The sequence below is a fragment of the Penicillium expansum genome (assembly GCF_000769745.1).
Source record: "Penicillium expansum strain MD-8 chromosome Unknown contig25, whole genome shotgun sequence".
NCBI classification, from domain to species: domain Eukaryota; kingdom Fungi; phylum Ascomycota; class Eurotiomycetes; order Eurotiales; family Aspergillaceae; genus Penicillium; species Penicillium expansum.
Window position 1 is genome coordinate 58,150 of NW_015971442.1, and position 19,357 is coordinate 77,506.

Consider the following 19,357-nt stretch of genomic DNA (forward strand, 5'->3'; position numbering starts at 1 on the left):
AGGGTAAAATTTTCTTGCCACGACAACTCCTACCATTTCCATGATTAGTCACGTAGATAGAACTAACTTCGCCCAGAGGAAAAGTGGCTCGTGTACTTGACAAGTGGTGGGTATAAATCCCACTCTTATGTTCATAGGACTCTCAGAGATTACAGTTTATCACTATATCAACCTCTCGAACTTGATTCTCCTTCGGATCATCGAAACATAAGTTTATTTTAAAAAGCACAATGACTGTTTCTGTGGGCGACATGCGGCCGTCCGAAGTCTCGCCCAACGTGGCGGTTATTCAAGGGATTAATCCTAATTATACCGGCTTTGACCATATCAGCTGGTATGTTGGCAATGCACGTCAAGCGGCTACCTACTTCGTCGTCCACTTCGGCTTCAAAGTTGTTGCCTACCGTGGGCCGGAAACCGGATCGTATCTGACGTCCTCCTACGTTGTCTCTAACGGCAACGCCCGATTCCTCTTGACTGCCCCGATAACTGGACCTGACAATACATTGGAAAAACGGGCTTCAGACGAGGATCGCAAGCTGTTGAATGAGATTCACGCCCACCTGAGAGATCATGGCGACGGAGTCAAAGACATTGCCTTTCAAGTCGACGATGTGAATGGCGTGTGGGAACATGCTGTCAATAATGGCGCGGTTTCCATTCTGAAACCAAGGCTCCTGCAAGAAGGAAATCTTGGAAGTGTGCTCTGCGCGACGATCAAAGCCTACGGTGAAACGGCTCACTCACTGATCAATCGTTCAGACTACAAGGGAGCTTTTCTTCCCGGGTTCCGTCCAGCAACAGACTTGGAACGTTTGAATGAACACCTACCGAAAGTGAATCTGATTGAAATCGACCATTGTGTGGGAAACCAACCTTGGAATGGGCTTGATAGCACGGTTCAATAGTAAGCCTTCCCCCTTCGAGCAATCTTTTGAATAAAGTGGCTTACAATCCTATCTTTGCAGCTATGAAGATGCCTTGAACTTCCACCGGTATTGGTCCGTTGATGACAAAGACATGTGTTCGGACTACTCTGCAATGCGCTCCGTTGTGGTTGCTTCCCCCAACGAAGTTATCAAAATGCCCATGAACGAGCCAGCAGCTGGGCTGAAAAAGTCCCAGATAGAGGAGTTCGTGGACTACTACAACGGGGCAGGCTGTCAGCATATTGCGTTCCGAACGGACAACATTATCGAAGCGGTCGAAAGCCTCTCGCAGCGCGGTATGAATTTCCTTTCGGTGCCCCAAAGCTATTACATTGGCATTCGCGAACGGCTGGCAACCAAGAATGTCAAGATTGCAGAGGATCTAAAGCTTCTGGAAAAGTACAATATCCTAGTTGATTTTGATGAAGGTGGTTATCTGTTACAGATATTCACAAAACATGTGACTGATCGTCCGACGATCTTTATGGAGATTATCCAAAGACAAAACTTTGACGGATTCGGGGCTGGAAACTTTAGGAGTCTGTTTGAGGCTTTTGAGAGAGAACAAGCATTGCGCGGTAACTTGTAGAACTAGCTACATTCTTATTCGCATTAGAGGCATACAATACGGTACCTATTTAGCAAAAAGAGTTTGAAGAGATATAACATATGCCTATTAGCTGGTTTCAATATCAATTCTGACTTTGTTGGAGCAGGCTAGCCCCTGTGGACTTCGCTGCTATCCTGTATAGGTCTCATAACCCTAGGGCCAAAAGAATCAAAATGTTGATGTTGCTGTCTGTTTGTTATCTCTCAGATGCCACAGGCTCGCCATCCCATAGTTACTGACTATATAGTCAGTCATCTTTCCTAGTTTGTACATTAACTCTCCAACAATCTACATATTGTACACCATCGTCTACTATCTTAGACATCAACACTGTCCTTATATTTAAATAAAACCCATAATGGGAAGACCGTTTTCTTTAGGCACAGTAGCAGTCTCCTAATATGTTGGTGAGATGGCAATAGGCTTGCTATCGCAGCAGAGTCCCTGGCTGAAGAGGAGAGCGGAGCTTGATAGTGCGAAGTTCGGAGACCGCATAGTTCTCAGTGATAGACTGCATTCAAGATCGTTAAAGTCGCAATCTATATGTCGATTCCACACGGCTATCCACGACAAACGAATCATCATGTGTAAGAACCCCAACCTTCATTCTGCCCATGGTAATCAATCGAGATAGCCGCAGCCGATCATCCGGTCGTCGACATAAACTTGCGGTCGGCAGATTTTCAATAACTTGTGCATTTAAACAACCTAACCAGAGGTATCGCGAAAAGAAATGGTAATATTAATGTTTTGATATAAGATATATATTTAAGATTTGGACAGTGGTACCACCACTTTCTATGTGAGCCTCTATAATTTACAACTTATCCAAATAACGCGTTTTCTCGAGCATTTAAACGTGATATATAACTCTTAACTAATTATTAATTACGTATCAATTGAAAGAATAAGATATTGCCCCGATATAAGGGCTAAAAACCGGATCTAAATATAAGGTCATTCATTTTTCAAATATGTTTGCATTTTTGAGTGCCAATTAGGCTTCATAGATCCCTATTAAGGGTCCAAAGTCCTGCCCATTTACGGGTTGGGTTAGGGTAAGCTATGGGCGTTGTGGGCTTTGCAGAGGTCTAGTCTCGAGCACGTGACATAATTAGAACGATTTGGTGCATGAGTTTTTTAAGGTTTCGCTGTGGATATATCGTACCTTGGTATAGAGATGATTAGTCGAAAGCTTATGTCGTCGGCAACTTATTTCAATATCTACGTAGCGCTTGTCGGCAATTGTTCATTCAATAGCCGAATCTTTGATGGTTAATCCTGTTGCCGATGGCCCTCCGTAAGGTTATTAGGAGCGCGTGGTAGTGGTAGTAGGAGGTGTGGGCGATGTACTCCGTACATCGCGGTCAAATAGCAGGTGCGGAGCAAGTAAGTACTCTTGAAACCTGTAGAATGATAAATTATCCTAGAGGGTTGATTAGTTTCATCATTTGATTTTCACACTGATTTCGTATTTGTTCCGGCCATTTTTTCTCGGATTGCTGTCTAATTTGATTGGTGCCCGGTATCCGGTGTCAAATCTAATATATCACTAGGACAAAAGTCACCAAAAGTAAAGTCCCCTGCCCGGCATTCATAATATCCCTACGAGAACCCCTATGCAAAATCTTTTCCTTTTAACCCATTTTGGAATTCAAGGTGGACATAACATCCCACCTTTGTGCAGCTCTATCTGGACATATCACTCCTGACAATAGGAGATATTCCAAATGGATTGAGACCGTCCACAGCTTGATGCGGCTTTGCCCTGCCGTCATTCCAAATAGATTAAAAGTCAAAGTATGTATCCCGATGATTTACAAAGTTCCATTCACGTCCTTGCCATCTAGATTCAATGGAACCTAACGTTTAACAGAATTCCATATTATACGCTTGCCTCTTCAAAAAGAAGCGGCCCAAGTCGCCAGCTTATGTCTTCATGGCCAGTTTAGACCGCCTAGGATTCCATCGGGTTGATGCCACCCAAGGAGGAACAGTCACAATCTTTCTGACAGTCCTACTCTCCATTGCATTCTATAATGCGGTTGAGCTTACTATCCTTATATTTGTAACATTCCACCGCTACGATGGATTGTATTTTTGGTCCATCCTGTTATCAACTGTCCTTGGAATCATACCTTCAACCGCCGGTACGCTGTTGAATTATTTCTCCATTGGACCGTTATGGCTCGCAATCTCTTTTTCCACAATTGGTTTCTACTTTACGGTTCCTGGGCAATTGGTTGTTCTCTATTCAAGACTCAATCTGGTCTTGTACAACACCAGAATTCTCCGGTTTATTCTTTTCATCATCATCATTGATGCAGTGATCATCCTCCCTGCAACAATCGTTTTAACATTTGGGTCGGCATATATCCAAGAGCACCACTGGAATTTCGGGTATTATGTTATCGAGCGGCTGGAGGTGACTTGGTTCTGTGTGCAGGAATTCTTGATGTCTCTCGTCTATATATGGGAGATAATCAGGCTACTCAATCTCGACCCAGAGAAACACAGTCGTCGAAGCCGTGTCATATACGAGCTTATGGCGCTAAACCTCATTATCATTGTTATGGATATAGCACTTCTAGTTGCTGAATATCGAGGCCATCTTTTTTTCCAGGTCGTCCTCAAATGCTTTGTCTACAGCGTGAAGCTGAAGCTTGAATTTGCTGTTCTGGGCAGGTTGGTAAATATTACGACCAGGAACCACCATGAGCCAACTACCAATGAATTGTTCAACATCCCAGATTCCATGCAGTTTCAGCTGAGAGAAGATTTTGAAACCCACGATGGCTGGATGAGATGAACCTGAATTCTGTTGATCTTTTTGAGCGGTACTGTATTTAGTCATTATTTACATACTCCAATTGTACAACACATTCTTGATAAATTTTCCTTTCCGCTCTAGCCACATGAGGTATACATTCGTCTTATAGTGCTTCAACATCTTTCAATCAGCCTATCGCCGCTGAAACTGCGTGCAGGAATATAAGGCATTCAATAACTGGTGCACAAATTATACAACAAGTGTAGAAATCAACAGCTAAATGCAGTCAGCCAACGTATGCATCGTCGGCTAGGAAGACCAGAACTATTCTTTCAATCCGAATAATTTCGCCTTCGCGCGCCACTTTCTCGCTACCTTTCTCGTGTCTGCGCAAGGGTTCGTTGTATGAACTACTTCGTCGATCAACTCAAAGGTCCTGCACCCAAATAGCAAGGCATTCAAAGCCTGTGAAATCGTTGGAGTTGTGGTAATTGGTACGCTAAAGCTCTTCGAACGGTATTTTGGCCTAGGAGATTTTGCATCCCAGGGATTTGTTGCTGTATTGTCCATATGTCTGCTAAATTATCTCGTCGCCAGAGCCGTGTTGACATGGACGTCTTCAGCGAGTCAGCTACCCCCGTAACTCGCAGTGGAAGGGCCCACATCTCAAAACCACCAATGAAGCAAGGGAACACCATGTCCATGATTCCTATGTAGTGATGGATAGAACATGTAGTACCTAAGGATGGATAAAACGGTTGAGTTAGAGTGTTTAGGCACTTGCTCAATTTTACTCTTGGATCAAAAAGCGGTAAGAGGCCAGCACTAAAATGGAAAGGGCAAGCTGACCTTGGAAGAAGAAAGGAAAACAAGTACATAGATCAACAGGTCATGTTGACGCAAACCTAGTGTTAATTATGTATACATCTAACCTAAACAAACCCTCAGAGGCACAATTAAGCTTTGACTCGATATAGAGAGACCGTATCTTCCTTGCCACTCTCTGCCTCATGCCTCACTTTCACTAACATCTTTATATCTGCCAAAAATGGCTCCTGTTCCTAAGACAAGTCTGATTCACACCCAGAGTCCCCAGCTGAATTGGCTGCCGGATATATAGGGGTGCTTATACTAGCACTCTGTGCTATATTGTTGATCATGCATATATGCGCCATCTTGCATAAGTATGTATGACCACAGAAACATCACTGAACACGATGATGTTTTAAGAAAGCAAAGTCTACGGGGAACCTGATGCTAAAATTACTGTGATTCTGTTAGAAATGGAGTTTTTGACCAAGTCGGCTGCTGGATCAAGAACTGCTACATCGGAGTAAAAGCAGCTCTCAACACCACGAGGTTGAGAGCAAAATCATTTTTCAACCCAGTGAGCTTGAAGAAAGCTAGAACAGAAGGCTATGGTGAGATATATGCCAACCCTGAACAATCAGGATGTTATAATGTTGAAATATCATACAGACCCACACAATGCTTCCGATGTGAGGCTGCAGGACATCATTCCTCCCCCTAACCTGACTCATGCTACTACACCTCCAACCTGTGTTTCTTCTTATGGTCAATAGGGCATTGGTATTGGCACACATATCTCAGGGGAAGCAATCGCTCTATGGCTATCCCATAGAGACGACTAGGAACAATATCTTTGGAGATGATGGGTTGTTTTGAGGTAATTACCAATGAGTAGTGCCATTGCTATATTCATGAAGAATTGAGTCCGGTGACATCGAAATTTTGCAAATATTGCCTTCAGTTGAATAAATGATCTCAGGTCAATATAAATTACAAACGTGGAATAAGCTAAACAGAAAGAGAATTATTCATCCACGCATAACCTGTGCAGCAATTAAAGAACGAAGCTAGCGAGTATTGGCAGACAGGGGTATATGAAGAAAAGACATGCTTCCTCGCGGTAATAATTCAAGTACGCGCAATTTCCAAAGAAAGACAAAGTTCATGTTCATTCATCATCAACAAAGGAGTTAGCCAGGTGGCCAAAGAAAGGGACCTCAAAGTGGTCCAAAGTATCAACTAAAGATAGTTTGATTAGTATCAGATTTCTCTTTCCTGTCAACGAATAGCTCAGCTAGCTCAGCCGTATTGCCAGTTCCCATGGATAAACCTTGGAAGACTCACCATCTTGGTAGGCATGCATACTGAGGAAGCCGATTAAAGCAATATCAATAATAAACAATGTCCAGGAGAGAAAGCTCGACCAGCAGAACAGAAGGTGGATGATCTATGTTTGGTATGTGAGTATGTGCGAGATTAGGAAAGATGGAATACTCACAAACATGGTAGCAAATAACATGCTCGACTGCCAAGCATGAAATCTGTAGTCAGTAATTAGTATACTGAGCTTTGAGGCAACCACAGAGTAATCCCAAGCCCATCACATACCGCACATAGTCGCTCTTGTGTTCAGCTAGTAACAGAAATACACCCCCCGCGGGAGGCAGAAGCAGATACGCCAGCGCTGCTTCAATGTCCATGCGAATGGGAAGACTTGTTTCAAAAGCCCCTAAACTCACATGGCCACCCTCGACGTCTCGTCCAAAGCCTATGTTGCCATATCCGCCGCTAGCAAAGTGACGAGGGGAGGGTAGGTCGGCCGAGGCTCGGGGTGAGCGGAGAATTGGGGATATTTGATGGCCATCTAAGTGGGGAGGGGATAGAGCGCGTTCGAGCTCCGGTGATTGATCTTGATAGGGTGCGAAGTTCATTGTGTTGTCGTACCTGGAAAAGGTGAATGACGGAATGATCTTCGTGGATCAGGGGAATAATTTGGGGTAATCTCCTTATCGTTATCAGATCGCGACGCGTGTAACTGCCCACCCAGTGAACGCGATGCCTTAGGCGGGACTAGGCGACAAAATAATATATTAAATTGAGGGTATCATATCATTCGGGTTTATCTTTATAATCAAAGATTTATTGTACATAAACTAGGCAAGTTCATCTAGACCTTCCCCCGACCGCGAGAAATTCCACTCCCTCGTGCTATCCCGCTGGCTGGCCGTTGGGTTGTTGTCGTAGACCCCCGTGTTGCTGTGCGGGTTGTGCTGACACTGGCCGTTCTTCCTAAGCCCGTGGTTCGAACTGTGCCCCTCGTAGTTCCGCGGGTGCCTCGAGTACCCCGAGTGACCTGTGCGCGTCGCTTTTCAATTTCCTCAGCTTTTCGCGCTGCTACTTCTCTTTGTTGCTGAAGTGCCTGCTCGCGTCTTTCTGCCGCTTGCTGTCTTTGAATCGCTTGGTTCTCGATATCGATCATATCCTGACTAGCACCTTGCCAGTTGGGGTTGAGTATCAGTCGCTGGTTATGCTCGGTTTGGGAGAGAATGCGGGTCCACGTGTTGAGTAATGTCGAGGCCGAGGTAACAGTTTGTGAGACAGTCTATACAGATGATTAGCTGCAGTATTGACTATGCATGATGAGAAAAACATATTACCTCCATGTTCCCTTTGGCGGAGTCCAAACTTCCCAGAAGTCCTTCTATCACTTCGTTGATATTCCGCACACCTTGTAATTCTGCCCGGAGAGCAGCCTCTCGGGCCTCCCGGTGATCAAAGAGAGGATCCTCGCCATCATGGGAAGCTCGAGGTTCTGGGGTAGTTTTCTCGTCGGTCCTTGGGTGGATCTTTTTGTGGGACACTCTCTTGGATGGGGAGTTCCATAGGTCATCTGTCTCATCGTCGGATAGCTGAAGCCTCTCCATTTCTTCTGCTGTGGTGCGGAAGGCCATGGTGTTGAATTTGCACAAAGTAGGAGCCGAAGTATGTACAAGCAAGCTTGATAGACTGAACACCCAAATGGGTCTAGTCCTAGAGTAATTGGGCGTATGAAGTGCTTGAAGGTCAATTGACAGCTGATGAGCGACAAGATCAACAGTCGTAAGATATTCAAGCAGGCAATTGGGGTAGATCGAAATAGGAAATCCACATTGTTGACGCGGGGTTTTCAGCCACCGTAATTATCGGGCGGTGAGGATACCCGGTGGCTGGGCGACAATCGCCTTTCACAACAACTTCGCCCTTCCTTCATCCCCAACTTATCGTTATTTTGTTCTCGACACCTCGGACAATTGGATATCTGCAAGCTCACGTTTAATACATTTTTTGGACCTTTATATCTCCGAGCGCTTCCTTGATTTTGGCCGGACATCTGACAAGTCGGATGTGGTACGCCCTTGATTGAATCGACACTCCTACTCGACACTTTATTAAGATCACGGAATTCAGAAATAGCCCAGGAATAAACCGTGACTAGTATACTACTTCCATTCTTTATTCAAAAGATCGCAAGCCATCGAGCGGCTGTGCAATCGTGTTTCAAGTCAACATGGCGTCGACACCACCGCCGCCATCACCGTCTGAGCTTCGCGTACCCAGAGCGCCGCGACATGGGGCAAAGCACGACAACTATGAACCTTACCCTACACGTTACTCTGCAAGAATTGCTGGTCAACGCGCGCCGAGGATTGTTCAAACCACGCCACCCCCAAGTCACCCAAGCGCATCTGCCAAACCTGGACCATCTAAAAGAACTCTTTCACCCTCGTCGCCTGGCACCACCCAACCCTCGCCCAAAAAGGCAGCACGCTCTCACAGAACTGCTGCCTCCCGTATTGCTCCCTTTGATTCGGAACTTGCCCTTCCCCGCAGTTCTGCACACCACACCTCCCGATCCTCTGCAGAACAGGCTTTACCTACCCCAGCTAAAACCCCTTCGAAGAAGAAGGTAATCAATTCTGATTCTTCTACATCTCGCTCTCTATTTCCTTCCACCTCCACCCCCAAACGCAGAAAAATGGATACCCCCAAAAATCATGCCGGGGAACCCCCAGCAATCTTTGTCGATGAGCCTTTAACAGGGTACACTATTGAAGCTGCAGAGCAAGAATTGGGTATCTCCATCCATGAGGATTCACGTGATCGCATCCCTGTGGTCGGTCCACTCTCGACTGATTCGTTCATTTCCAAGGCTGGAAGAGCGGTCGGACGACCTGCGACTCGCTCAACCACCAACCACAAAGATGGAGCTTATTATGTCCAGTAAGTCAAACCTCACTTACCCACCATACTCACACATTCTGACTTTTATTTTAGCCGTGGGAAAAAAATCTTCAAGCGCTTCGATGACATGGAAGATGAGGCCGAGGATGAAGATGACCTTGGCCTTTTCGCCAATCGCCCTGACCTGCTGGCCGATAACCCTGATATTCTCAAGAGCGTGAAGCCTTTGAAACGTGGCGAAATCAAACCTCGCCTCCTCTTTTCTGCCCCCGTTCAGTCTACCGATGGTGACGAGGAGGATGTCACCGATGTCGAGGATCACGAGCCGATGTCTCCAACTCCGGCTTATGAAGACCAGGCATCTCTGACTGCTTCCATCTTGCCAGATCCACCTACCCCATCCTTTGAATCCGAGGACTCATCTGTCGTTCACTCTGCCCCCGTTGGGCGTACTGGCCTCCGCTTCCCTCGCCCTGCCGTGGGCGATGTGTCACCTTTCCAGTCCGCTTCTTTCTCTGAGGACCTTGGTCTCAGCGCTTCAACTGAGGACCAGACTCGGTCCCGAGGTCTCTCTGTGAGCAGTGGCAGCAGCCTCCTGAAGTACTGGCCGCCTGTCAGTAGGAAGACGCGAGATGTTGAGGCCCGCAGCGACCGTGTGAAACGCCTCCGCGAGGCCCGCGGTAGTCCTGCCCCACGCACTCGACAGGCCCTACGCGCTGAAGCTTCTGGAGAGGCTTCGACTGCTGAGCCATCTACGTCCGATTCCTAAGTCTCACTCAGGCCTCACATCTTCTTTCCTCCACTTTACAATATTCCAGCGCTTTGAGAATTTTCACCTTGATTTCGTTTGTGCGTTGTGCCGGACTTGGCACTGAGGATACCTAGCAATCCTTTGTTTGTTGCGCCCAGGTGCATCCTTTTTGCGGGCGTGTTCTTCTTTATTCTCCTAATGCCTTTATTTTTCCCCACGACGGCCATCTTGTAACTGCGCAGGCCGCTGGTGTTTCTTTCATTTATTTGCGTTTTGTTCCAATGGCGCGCATGGGTTTGTGAATCGCGAATACTAAGGATACCTCATGAAAACATTTTCAGCTGGAATAGCGGCGTTTTCTCTTCTCTTTCCATCTTTGCTTTTCAAGATTGTTTCTTTCTTTTGGTTTGATTTTTTTTGGTACCGGCGTGCTCTTTTGTTTTATTCATCGCGGGAAGCGATCATCACGGGAGGAATCATAGTGAAGCGGAATAGCTCAATTGAAATTCAGGATATTTGGAAAATCCTCCATGTAGCTAGTTGTCCGTAGAAACATGTTTCTCTGTTGTAGAAGTATGTATGTATCCATAATACTACTTAGTGTAGTCAAAACAAGCTTTCGGCAGTAGCCGCGCTAATCATCGCGCAGAAACTAATAATACATACAGATGAAGGAAGCAAAGCCTTCCACCCGTGGACATAATGGAGGTACAAATACATTATTCATCACATTGGCTCATGACAGGGGTTGTATCTAGCTCTCTCCTCGACAAATCCAACCGAAAGGAAATCCACCCAATGCAACCGGGACATGCTTTGTATTCATTACAGCGTTATGAGTATTCATATCCTCAATGGGGACTCGTGGGGTTGAGGTGGCGCCAGGATGGATATGGGCATTTAAATGCGTCAAATGAATTCTAGGTCATCGTCGTCATCATCATCCAAGAGTAACTGTTTCCCACTGGACGTGGTCTCAGCTGGCGCACCCAGGCTCTCCCGGCCAGCCTCCTTGATACCTCTTGAAGTGATGAACCGCGTCTTCTTGACCCCGCTCCCGTGGGGCTTGTCATGGGCACGCTTCATTGGGCTTAAACGGACGTTCTTGGCTTTACCGAAGGTGGTCATATCCATGCCGTTGGTCGTGATGGGGCTCTTGGGCAATGGGGTGCCTAGTGCTTTTTCTTTGTTTGGGCTCTCGTTGCCGGTCCTTGTGCGAAGGTATTCGGCGCCCACACCACCGACACGGCCAGAAACAAGCTTTTGGGTAATGTCGCGCTCTCGCTGTTGGGTCGCGAGACGCCTGCGCATTCGTTCCTCCTTGCTATCCATACCGCGGCCCATCATACCTGAAGCGATGAAGGGATCGTCATGCGCATCAATCAGGTTTGCCGCCGAGCCTCCCCTGGGGTTGTAAGACGAACGGCCAGCACCGCGATTTCTGGAGGGCGCCACGTAGTAGAGCGATTGAGATCCCATGTCATACTGAGGACCATTGTGCTTCATGCCTTGCTTGAAGGCACCTCCCCGCTTCATTCCCTCCCCAAACAATCCGGTGCGCGAGCCAGACTTGCCACCAGGACCAAGCATACCGGTGTCAGCATTGACTCCCGAGCGTTGGCCCTGAGTGCGTCTGATTTGAATATCAACATGGAAGTCACAGAACTCGGTCTTTCGACCATCTATCCAAGATTGGCAGGGCTTTCCGTCTTTTCTCACAGCCTTGCAGAACCCAATATCCCGTGCCTTGCCAATTTCGAGGACCTTGTCATCTGATGAGGACAAGGACAAGCTGAATCTGTTTGTGTCCAGCTTGTGCTTTGGAGGAGGCATGATTGTTGGGTTCAAAATTGCGACAAGAGTTCCTTCCGAGATTTTGTAATAACGGGGGAAAGCAGTATCAAAAAGGAAGAGGTCGATAGTCCATTTCAGATCGGTCAGGGTAATGGCCATATATCTGTTCGTATTGTTAAGCCCATCATCATACGGGTCCTTTTCTTGAGCCGATGTGTTCCCCGAAGCTTTCTTATCCCGAGGGTCAGACTTGGACGCAACGATACCAAATACCACAAAGTCACCATCGATATCCTCTGGGAGCTCGAATGCGGGTGCCTTTACGGTTTTGAGTAGATCAGGTATGCGCAGAACTCTCTTTTCTGCGAGTGTGCGGCTCAAAAAAGAATGCGGAAGAACTCGGCTTGACAAGTGTAGCGATGAGTAGGACTCGAATTTTGAAGAATCCGGAGCCTTCACCGAAGCATCATCTGTTTGGCCTAGTTTGTGGGCTGAACTTGGTTCTTCTTCTGCCGTATGAGTTCGCCTATGTAGATGAGATTGTCTCTCATTGTGCCCACTGCCCTCAGTTCGTCGAACATTCGGAGTTGTATTACTGCGATGTAGACCGGATGGGCGGGATTGTCCCATAGATCGAAGTATATCCTCACGGCTGAAGCTTTCCACAGGCCGCTCTCGTGATACTGACGATGGGGGTGAAGACCTTGTATCCGAGGCTGCAGATTTATAGGCCTCAATCTCCGACTTGTCAACTTGAAAAGCTGAACTGCGGTTAGCCTGGACCCTTTCTGCTCTCTCCAGCCGAGATTTTTCGGCTGCCCTGCCTTCCGCCATTCTCTCGCTGAAACTTTTTATTCGGTTGATCCCACCCGTCGATGAAGGAGAAGTCTGGGGCCGCGAGCTGAATATGTCATTAGAGCGCGGTGTAGCACCGTCTCGAAACCCCATATGACTACTCGGTCGAGGGTTGGGTCTTGAGCTTGGAGGTCGTTTCAATGATACATCATTGGCTTTCCAGCCCTTATCAATGCCCATGACATACCTGCGAGGTGATATCGAGTCGGAGGGAGGAACTTCTCGTCTGGTAGGTGATGCCGGAACCTGGATTCCATCGCTGCTCGTTCTTTGCCTCCCTCCTTGGGTGATTCTTGGTGTCGCACCACGGTCTTCAGTTCGCAGAGCGCTGGTCGCGGAATTTGGTCGCACATCTTCGTCCTCGAGGTTTGAACTAGACCTTCCGCGATTCTTTTGCTGGAGTTTCTTCAACTTCAAGCGCGCTTTGATCTCGGCTAGCTGAAGCTGCAGGGTTTCTTCGTCCTCCTCTTCCCCATCATCTTCGTCCACAATTTGACTCGCTTTCGATCGGAGATTGGGTGTGGTGCTGGAGCGCTTCAATGGCGATGTCAGATTCTCTCGAGTGCGTTGCATGTCTTGGTACTTTCGTCGTCCAGCCGGCGAACTCAAGAGAGCCGCGCGGGGCGATTGAGGCGGCCACGCAGGTTCAACCACTTTGGCGGGGGAAATAGTTAGCAATCGATCAGCCGAAGCGATTGGAGGGACCTTACTCGCGATTGATGAGAGGATTCAGACGTAATCAGAAACCGAATGTACCATGGAGCGTCATTTGCGGCCTACGCCCTTTGCTCTTGCGCAGAATGCGGAGTACAGAATGTAGATTATGTGGAAGAGTCAAAATGATCACAGAGATCAGAGCACAGGGATACAATAACAAGGGCTGAAACTCGCTAATGCAAAGGGAAAGTGACGGATCGCGCACAGGGCTGATTGGGTCGGGAAGGCGCGTTCGCGTCGCGGTTGCCCTTGCCATTTTAGCCCCTTCCATTTCCGATCTTCTGGTCTTCACCTTTCACTTCCACATATCACACCCACAATGAAGACTCGATCAGCACCAGTGTCAAAATCGAAGAAGCCTGAAGACGAGGCGCAGACTAAAACCCTCGTTGCGGCGGAGAAACCAAGCAAAACGTTTATCCTCCCATCCTCCAGCGGCGACAATGCGCGACTTCTCTCCCTGCCAGATCCCCAATCAGGAGAGCTAACACGCTACTTCTTCTGTCCGGATCGCGGTATATACGAATTTACTGTTGTTGCCCCGCCGGCGCATATGGCGCGCAGTATCCTGTTCACCCCTCGCACGCGCAAAACCCCGAGCCCGTTGGAAGAGGAGAAAAAAGACTCCGATGAGCCCTCCGTACATGGCTCAATCACAAAGAAGGCAGAGTTCCTGGTGGCAACCCCAATCGATGCGATGTTTTTCATGATTCCATTGTTGGCACCTTCCTCGAAATCAGGCCGTTCTCTTTTCCAACCATTCGACGATATAATCGACTCCCAAGACGATGTGCCCAAGCATCTGCGCCAAGTCCTTTATAATGATGAGTTCCGGGGCTTACTCCTAGCACGAGCCGAGGCTATCTGTGAAGTGGTCGAGGCTGGTGATGAGAAGATGTTCCGGTTCAATGAGACGAAGCTTGTTCAGGAGTTGATCACAAAAGCAGAACGCATGGCGGATCGAGGTCTTCCTGTGAGTATGGAAGAACATTTTGTCCGTCAGGCACTAGCTACGCCCTTGATGTCGGTCAAACGAGAAGATGTTGCGACTAGCCAAGACCCATCCAATGAGAGCCAGGAAACATCGAAACCCGAGGAGAGGCAGGATTCACCCTCGACTGTCGATACAACTGCGACCCCGTCTGTTGCGACACCTGTAGGGGAATCGACACCCGTGCCACAGCCACCGAGCGAACAATCGACAGCTACGGATCACATCACTCGTCTCCTCCGGATTTCCACTGCACTATCCTTCATGAAGGAGTCATACCTACCCGCCACTATTGCCTTAAGACTAGATGAGATCCTCACTTCCGCGGAGAGCCCGATCGATTTCAAGCCGCTGCAAGACCGTCTCAAGGAAATTGCAGAGCTTCGTGCTACAGCTCTCGCATCACGCGACATGTCCAACTTCAGTCGGAAACGAGCCCTTGATGACGAGGAAGAAGATATACGGGGCGAGAAGAAACGCCGCAAGGAAGAGGAGGAGAAAAAGTCCAAAGCTGCGCAATCCCAAGCTGTTAAGAATCTGAAGAAGGTCAACACGAGCGGGATGCAGAAAATGAGCTCTTTCTTCGCCAAGGCTGCACCCAAGAAGAAGACTTGAAATCTTTTTGGGATGCAATCAACTGAACTAAAACATAGCCGCATGTTATGCAGGTAATCTATTGCCTGGCTTCCGAGGAATACAACCATCCAGTTCTATGGTTGAAAGTCTCTGTCTCTAGATCTGGAGGCCTGGGCCTCCCACCCAGACAGGGCCGCCAAAGGCACTGCCAGTGCAATCGAGGTCAAGTTGAAACGCTCGCCTCGTTCCACAGGCCCAATAAATCTACCTGATTGCTTGAAAGGCACATACTGCAGTGGCTACCTGAGAGACACTGGTGCCCAGAAGATCTGGGGTATCTTTCTCAAATCCGGCCCATCTTTGCGCAGCTTCAATGTATACTATCTATTGAATAATGGGTGAAAGATAAATGTAATTTTATATTTTGGATAATCAATAGCCCTATTTGAGTGGGCTTTGCTTCAATCTACTATGCAATATTCAAAGAGGGATCTGGTCAATAGCAGCCCCCGTAACCCTATAACCAAAAAACGTTAGCCATCATCCAATGCATACCAGCGATCAAAAGGGTGTGGAAGGGAGCAACATACAAGAACGACCCATTGGACGGCTTGCTAATAACCATAGCCTGTTCCAACTTCTCCTTACTGATATCCGGGAATTTCTTAAGATAGTATTCATCCCTGAGCGCAGCAGTAACAGCCTCCACCTTACCCTGAGGCAACATGTGAACAGTACAACCACCCCACCCAGCACCAGTCAAGCGACTACCCCACGTACCCGCACGACGCGCAATAGCACAGATCTCATCGACCTCCGGCGCACTGCAATCATACGCCGTAGCACACGATTCCTGCGACTCATTAAGCAACTGACCGAGATAGTGAATGCGCCTCTCATCCAGCTGCGTAGCCTTGCTGAGACAAGCCTTGAAATCGAGAACGCGGCGCGCCTCCTTGAAGCAGTGCAGCGCACGCTGGCGAAGCTGGAATCGCTCCGCTTGCACGGGGAATGCGGAGAGGAAGGTCGACTCTAGCTCAGCTACGGTAATGCTCAGCAGCTGTGCCATCTCCTCGCGCGTGTACCCCTCTTCTTGCGTGAAAAGGTCCATCGTCGCTTGAATAACAGAGTCGATTTGGTACTCCAGTGGATCTTGGATACGGCCCTCTTTGGTCATTAGCTCGTTGTGGAAGTTGCGCAGACTGTAGCCCAAGGAGCTGTTATCCTTAGGTAGTGTCACACCGTGGTGCTTGGCGAGGATCACGGCGGCGAGGGTGCACTCTGCTACGCGTAGGTTGTAGTGACGCGGGGCAGTTTCGGCCTTATTGGAGGTTACGAAGCTTTGGGCCATTAGGAAGGTGATTTCGTCAGAGGATGTGGGAATTGGGACTTGGCGGGCGCTGAATTTAGGGAAGAATTGGGTGTAGAGTAGGTATCCGCGCTTGGAGAAGATAGATGCTGCTTGGTCCATGCTATTGTGACGCAGTGATGTTAACATTTTGCCGGTTTCTGTCGTCTGTTGAAGGGAGGATAACTCACCCGCCGGAATAAACGCCGACAGCCCGCTCCGACACAACAGCCAGATCCAACAGATCCTGTTTCGAGACGTCGTGGTTGTTGGCCTTCATGACAGCCAGCGCACTGGCGCACACGAAGGCAGCACTGCTAGAGATACCACCTCCGGGTGGGACATTGCCGTCGACCAAGATCTGCATGCTCGCAGGAATGAGCGAGCTATCGGGCTTCTCCTTGCGCAGGAACTTGAGGGCACCTGACAGGCCGGCGCGGAAATAGTTCACCCACTCGTGCTTTTTGGGGTCGATCTCCACGTCCTTATCGTGGGGCACGCTGAACTCGCGCGTGGGGAATTTCTCCGGCGAGACATTGGCGATCGTGATGGTGGTGCCCTCCGCGCTGGCAGGAACCACCTTGACAGCCATGATCACGTCGACGCTAACGGCTGTCGGTAAAACATCGTACAGTGAGTAGTCGATGTGTTCGCCGATGATGTTCACACGGCCAGGACTGCGCGCTACAAAGTCTGGGCGGTAGTTATATGTCTTGTTGAACTGGGTAATGAGATTGGTCCATCGCTTCTGGTGCTCTGGTGCAACGGATGTCACCGAGGCGTCGTCTGTTGCGTAGACTTCCGCGATGGATTCTGTTTGCGGCACGAGCTCTAGTTGGGGTGTCATGGCGGGGTAGGGGAAGGGTGAAGGCGAGGAAGGGAGGAGGAAAACAGAGAACAGGAAAAGGAAAAACAAAAGGAACAGAAGAAGTAGAAGAGGAAGAGCTAGAGTGGTAATTTGTGTGTAATTTCTCAAACAAGTGTCTCCCCATATTCCCCGATTCCCCGGCTAAAGTGGTAGGCACGTGGGGTTACAGCAGGGCCGTTTTTGCCTTTCTGGGAATTCCGGTGACTGCGTGCAGCCACTTTGCGGGGAGATGGCATGGGACTCTCTCCGGAGTCTCCATTCATCAATAACTAAACGCTTTTTGATTGGTTGGCTGGCTTTCCTCTCGCGGGGGGTTTCTACCGGATTTGGCTATGACGACATGTTCTCTAGGGGTATATATGGAGACAATATGTTGTACTTTCATTGTGAAATCTCTCCCCTTTCTCCTCCTTGTTGCAACTCTTCGTCTGTGTCTAATTAATTCCATAGTCATTCCTCTATATCTACAACATGACCTTCCTCTACGATGCACGTAGGTATGTTGGTATGTTCCTGGACTGTGGGGTTTCGAGCCGAACGTATCGGATTGAGAGATCCCGAATGTGGGCCTGAACAATCGGCATTGTGCCATATACGGCCCGATAGAACCGGAAAAATGTGGGAAATACTCTGTGGCTACATGTATACATGACTGAATTTCCCAAGGGGAAGGCCACCTTTATGACTTCTTTTGATACGTACTCACCGGACATATTACAATCTTAACTCCTTACAACGGCGAAGCCACTTCTGTGTCATGGAATCAAGTCCGCCTTTATACATTCCAGCAAAATCCAGCCAGTGATTAAGCGCACAAGAATAACTCTGAAGAATACTAACTATATTTATCAATGGTCTCCCGAGACATATAAAAGACCAGTACTACATAGTATATGGAAGTAGGTAAAGCAAGGCTTTTGTGATTCTTGATACCAAGAAAGTTGGTCTTTTAGTCGTGCTCCCCACTGTAACAGAATACTGCAAGAATTTCGAGGATAAAAGACAAATTGGCAGAAGAAAATAGACCAGCGAGCCTAGTATGACAAGGTTCGTATGGCAAACTCCCCACTAACCAGTCTGAAAAATCGCAATCGACGATTACTCCGGATCTAAGTGAGATGTATGCACAAAATTACACTGAACTATCCAAAGACTCGCAAATATATATGGATGGTTGCGCAATCAGTCTATGGCCATGCCAACAATACCACTGGTTACGAATGAAGAAGTGTGCCACGTGGGACATTGGTCGTATTGATAAACATTGGTTCACTACTTCTCCTCGACTCTTTAAATTCACATACACATATGTTGATTACGTCGTTATAACGTAGGTATATGACCTATCACTTATTTCTTTCCTTTTGGGGGTATTTTATAATTGTAGAGTTGTATAGTTATAATTTATCGATTAATTAATAGAGGTCTTATTCGTATAGATCAGGCAAAAAACATCCATTTTATACTACAAGCTCGATAAGCAGGTTCGATTCCTAACGTAGTAGGTGTCAGCTATATAACTACCAGTACCTCCATACCTACATATGTAGATAAAACTCACCCCCGGGGCCATAGAGCCCCGGCACACAAGTCCTAAGCTATAAAATGGCAGGGAAGTGTACCCGGGTAATCCTTTGTGGGTAGTACTAGCTAGTAGGACTAACGCCCCTGGTGGCACACTTTATCACCCGTAGTTAACCTTGGTCTAGAAGGTATGATATATATGAGTCTCAGCTTAGCTAGCACATTTATATCGACGGGTATGTGGGCATGGGTGTAGGGTTAATATTCACTGAGAATTCCATCCCGATCTAGTCGAAGCGCTATATATTTTGTCTTCTGTTCCCTCCTACCCTACTAGGCCTAGTTACATATATCAATTTCCTATTTCGATGATATAGATGATTTTAATGGTCCTCGAGAAAATAATCTAGACCAAAGGCGCACAGTGAAGAAGATCGAAGATTCCGAAATGACGAAAGGATTTGAGTTGTATGTCAGGTTGCGAGGTGGTCGGGAAAAGGATAGGAAGCTTAGCTGAGCAAAAGAATTCGGAGGTTTGGGTATTGGCAGAGTATGAAGTAAGGGATCAATAACATCGCATCTACAAAGGGCGC

The 19,357-nt window shown here is 47.7% G+C and overlaps 8 protein-coding genes across 8 annotated transcripts; 3 read left to right on the forward strand and 5 right to left on the reverse strand.

The window, feature by feature from the left end:
* Positions 1–230: 230 nt before the first annotated feature.
* PEX2_008640 (4-hydroxyphenylpyruvate dioxygenase family protein) lies at positions 231–1,518 on the forward strand (the record flags this gene model as incomplete). The annotated part of the gene is made up of 2 exons (XM_016738141.1): positions 231–907; positions 969–1,518. 2 exons carry the CDS (start codon positions 231–233, stop codon positions 1,516–1,518), a joined length of 1,227 nt encoding a protein of 408 aa, XP_016594250.1.
* Positions 1,519–6,287: 4,769 nt separating this feature from the next.
* PEX2_008650 (Tic20-like protein) lies at positions 6,288–7,050 on the reverse strand (the record flags this gene model as incomplete). Its single annotated transcript, XM_016738142.1, has 4 exons — positions 6,288–6,358; positions 6,464–6,566; positions 6,618–6,660; positions 6,728–7,050. 4 exons carry the CDS (start codon positions 7,048–7,050, stop codon positions 6,288–6,290), a joined length of 540 nt encoding a protein of 179 aa, XP_016594251.1.
* A 236-nt stretch (positions 7,051–7,286) lies between these two features.
* On the reverse strand, positions 7,287–8,070 carry PEX2_008660 (DASH complex subunit DUO1; the record flags this gene model as incomplete). The annotated part of the gene is made up of 2 exons (XM_016738143.1): positions 7,287–7,721; positions 7,777–8,070. 2 exons carry the CDS (start codon positions 8,068–8,070, stop codon positions 7,287–7,289), a joined length of 729 nt encoding a protein of 242 aa, XP_016594252.1.
* Positions 8,071–8,666: 596 nt separating this feature from the next.
* PEX2_008670 (uncharacterized protein) lies at positions 8,667–10,109 on the forward strand (the record flags this gene model as incomplete). Its single annotated transcript, XM_016738144.1, has 2 exons — positions 8,667–9,379; positions 9,434–10,109. 2 exons carry the CDS (start codon positions 8,667–8,669, stop codon positions 10,107–10,109), a joined length of 1,389 nt encoding a protein of 462 aa, XP_016594253.1.
* Positions 10,110–11,000: 891 nt separating this feature from the next.
* On the reverse strand, positions 11,001–13,313 carry PEX2_008680 (Mcm10/DnaG-type zinc finger protein; the record flags this gene model as incomplete). Its single annotated transcript, XM_016738145.1, has 1 exon — positions 11,001–13,313. One exon carries the CDS (start codon positions 13,311–13,313, stop codon positions 11,001–11,003), a length of 2,313 nt encoding a protein of 770 aa, XP_016594254.1.
* A 463-nt stretch (positions 13,314–13,776) lies between these two features.
* On the forward strand, positions 13,777–15,063 carry PEX2_008690 (uncharacterized protein; the record flags this gene model as incomplete). The annotated part of the gene is made up of 1 exon (XM_016738146.1): positions 13,777–15,063. One exon carries the CDS (start codon positions 13,777–13,779, stop codon positions 15,061–15,063), a length of 1,287 nt encoding a protein of 428 aa, XP_016594255.1.
* Positions 15,064–15,504: 441 nt separating this feature from the next.
* Positions 15,505–17,219, reverse strand: PEX2_008700 (uncharacterized protein; the record flags this gene model as incomplete). The annotated part of the gene is made up of 3 exons (XM_016738147.1): positions 15,505–15,541; positions 15,615–16,496; positions 16,564–17,219. 3 exons carry the CDS (start codon positions 17,217–17,219, stop codon positions 15,505–15,507), a joined length of 1,575 nt encoding a protein of 524 aa, XP_016594256.1.
* Positions 17,220–17,344: 125 nt separating this feature from the next.
* On the reverse strand, positions 17,345–17,503 carry PEX2_008710 (uncharacterized protein; the record flags this gene model as incomplete). The annotated part of the gene is made up of 1 exon (XM_016738148.1): positions 17,345–17,503. One exon carries the CDS (start codon positions 17,501–17,503, stop codon positions 17,345–17,347), a length of 159 nt encoding a protein of 52 aa, XP_016594257.1.
* Positions 17,504–19,357: the final 1,854 nt, after the last annotated feature.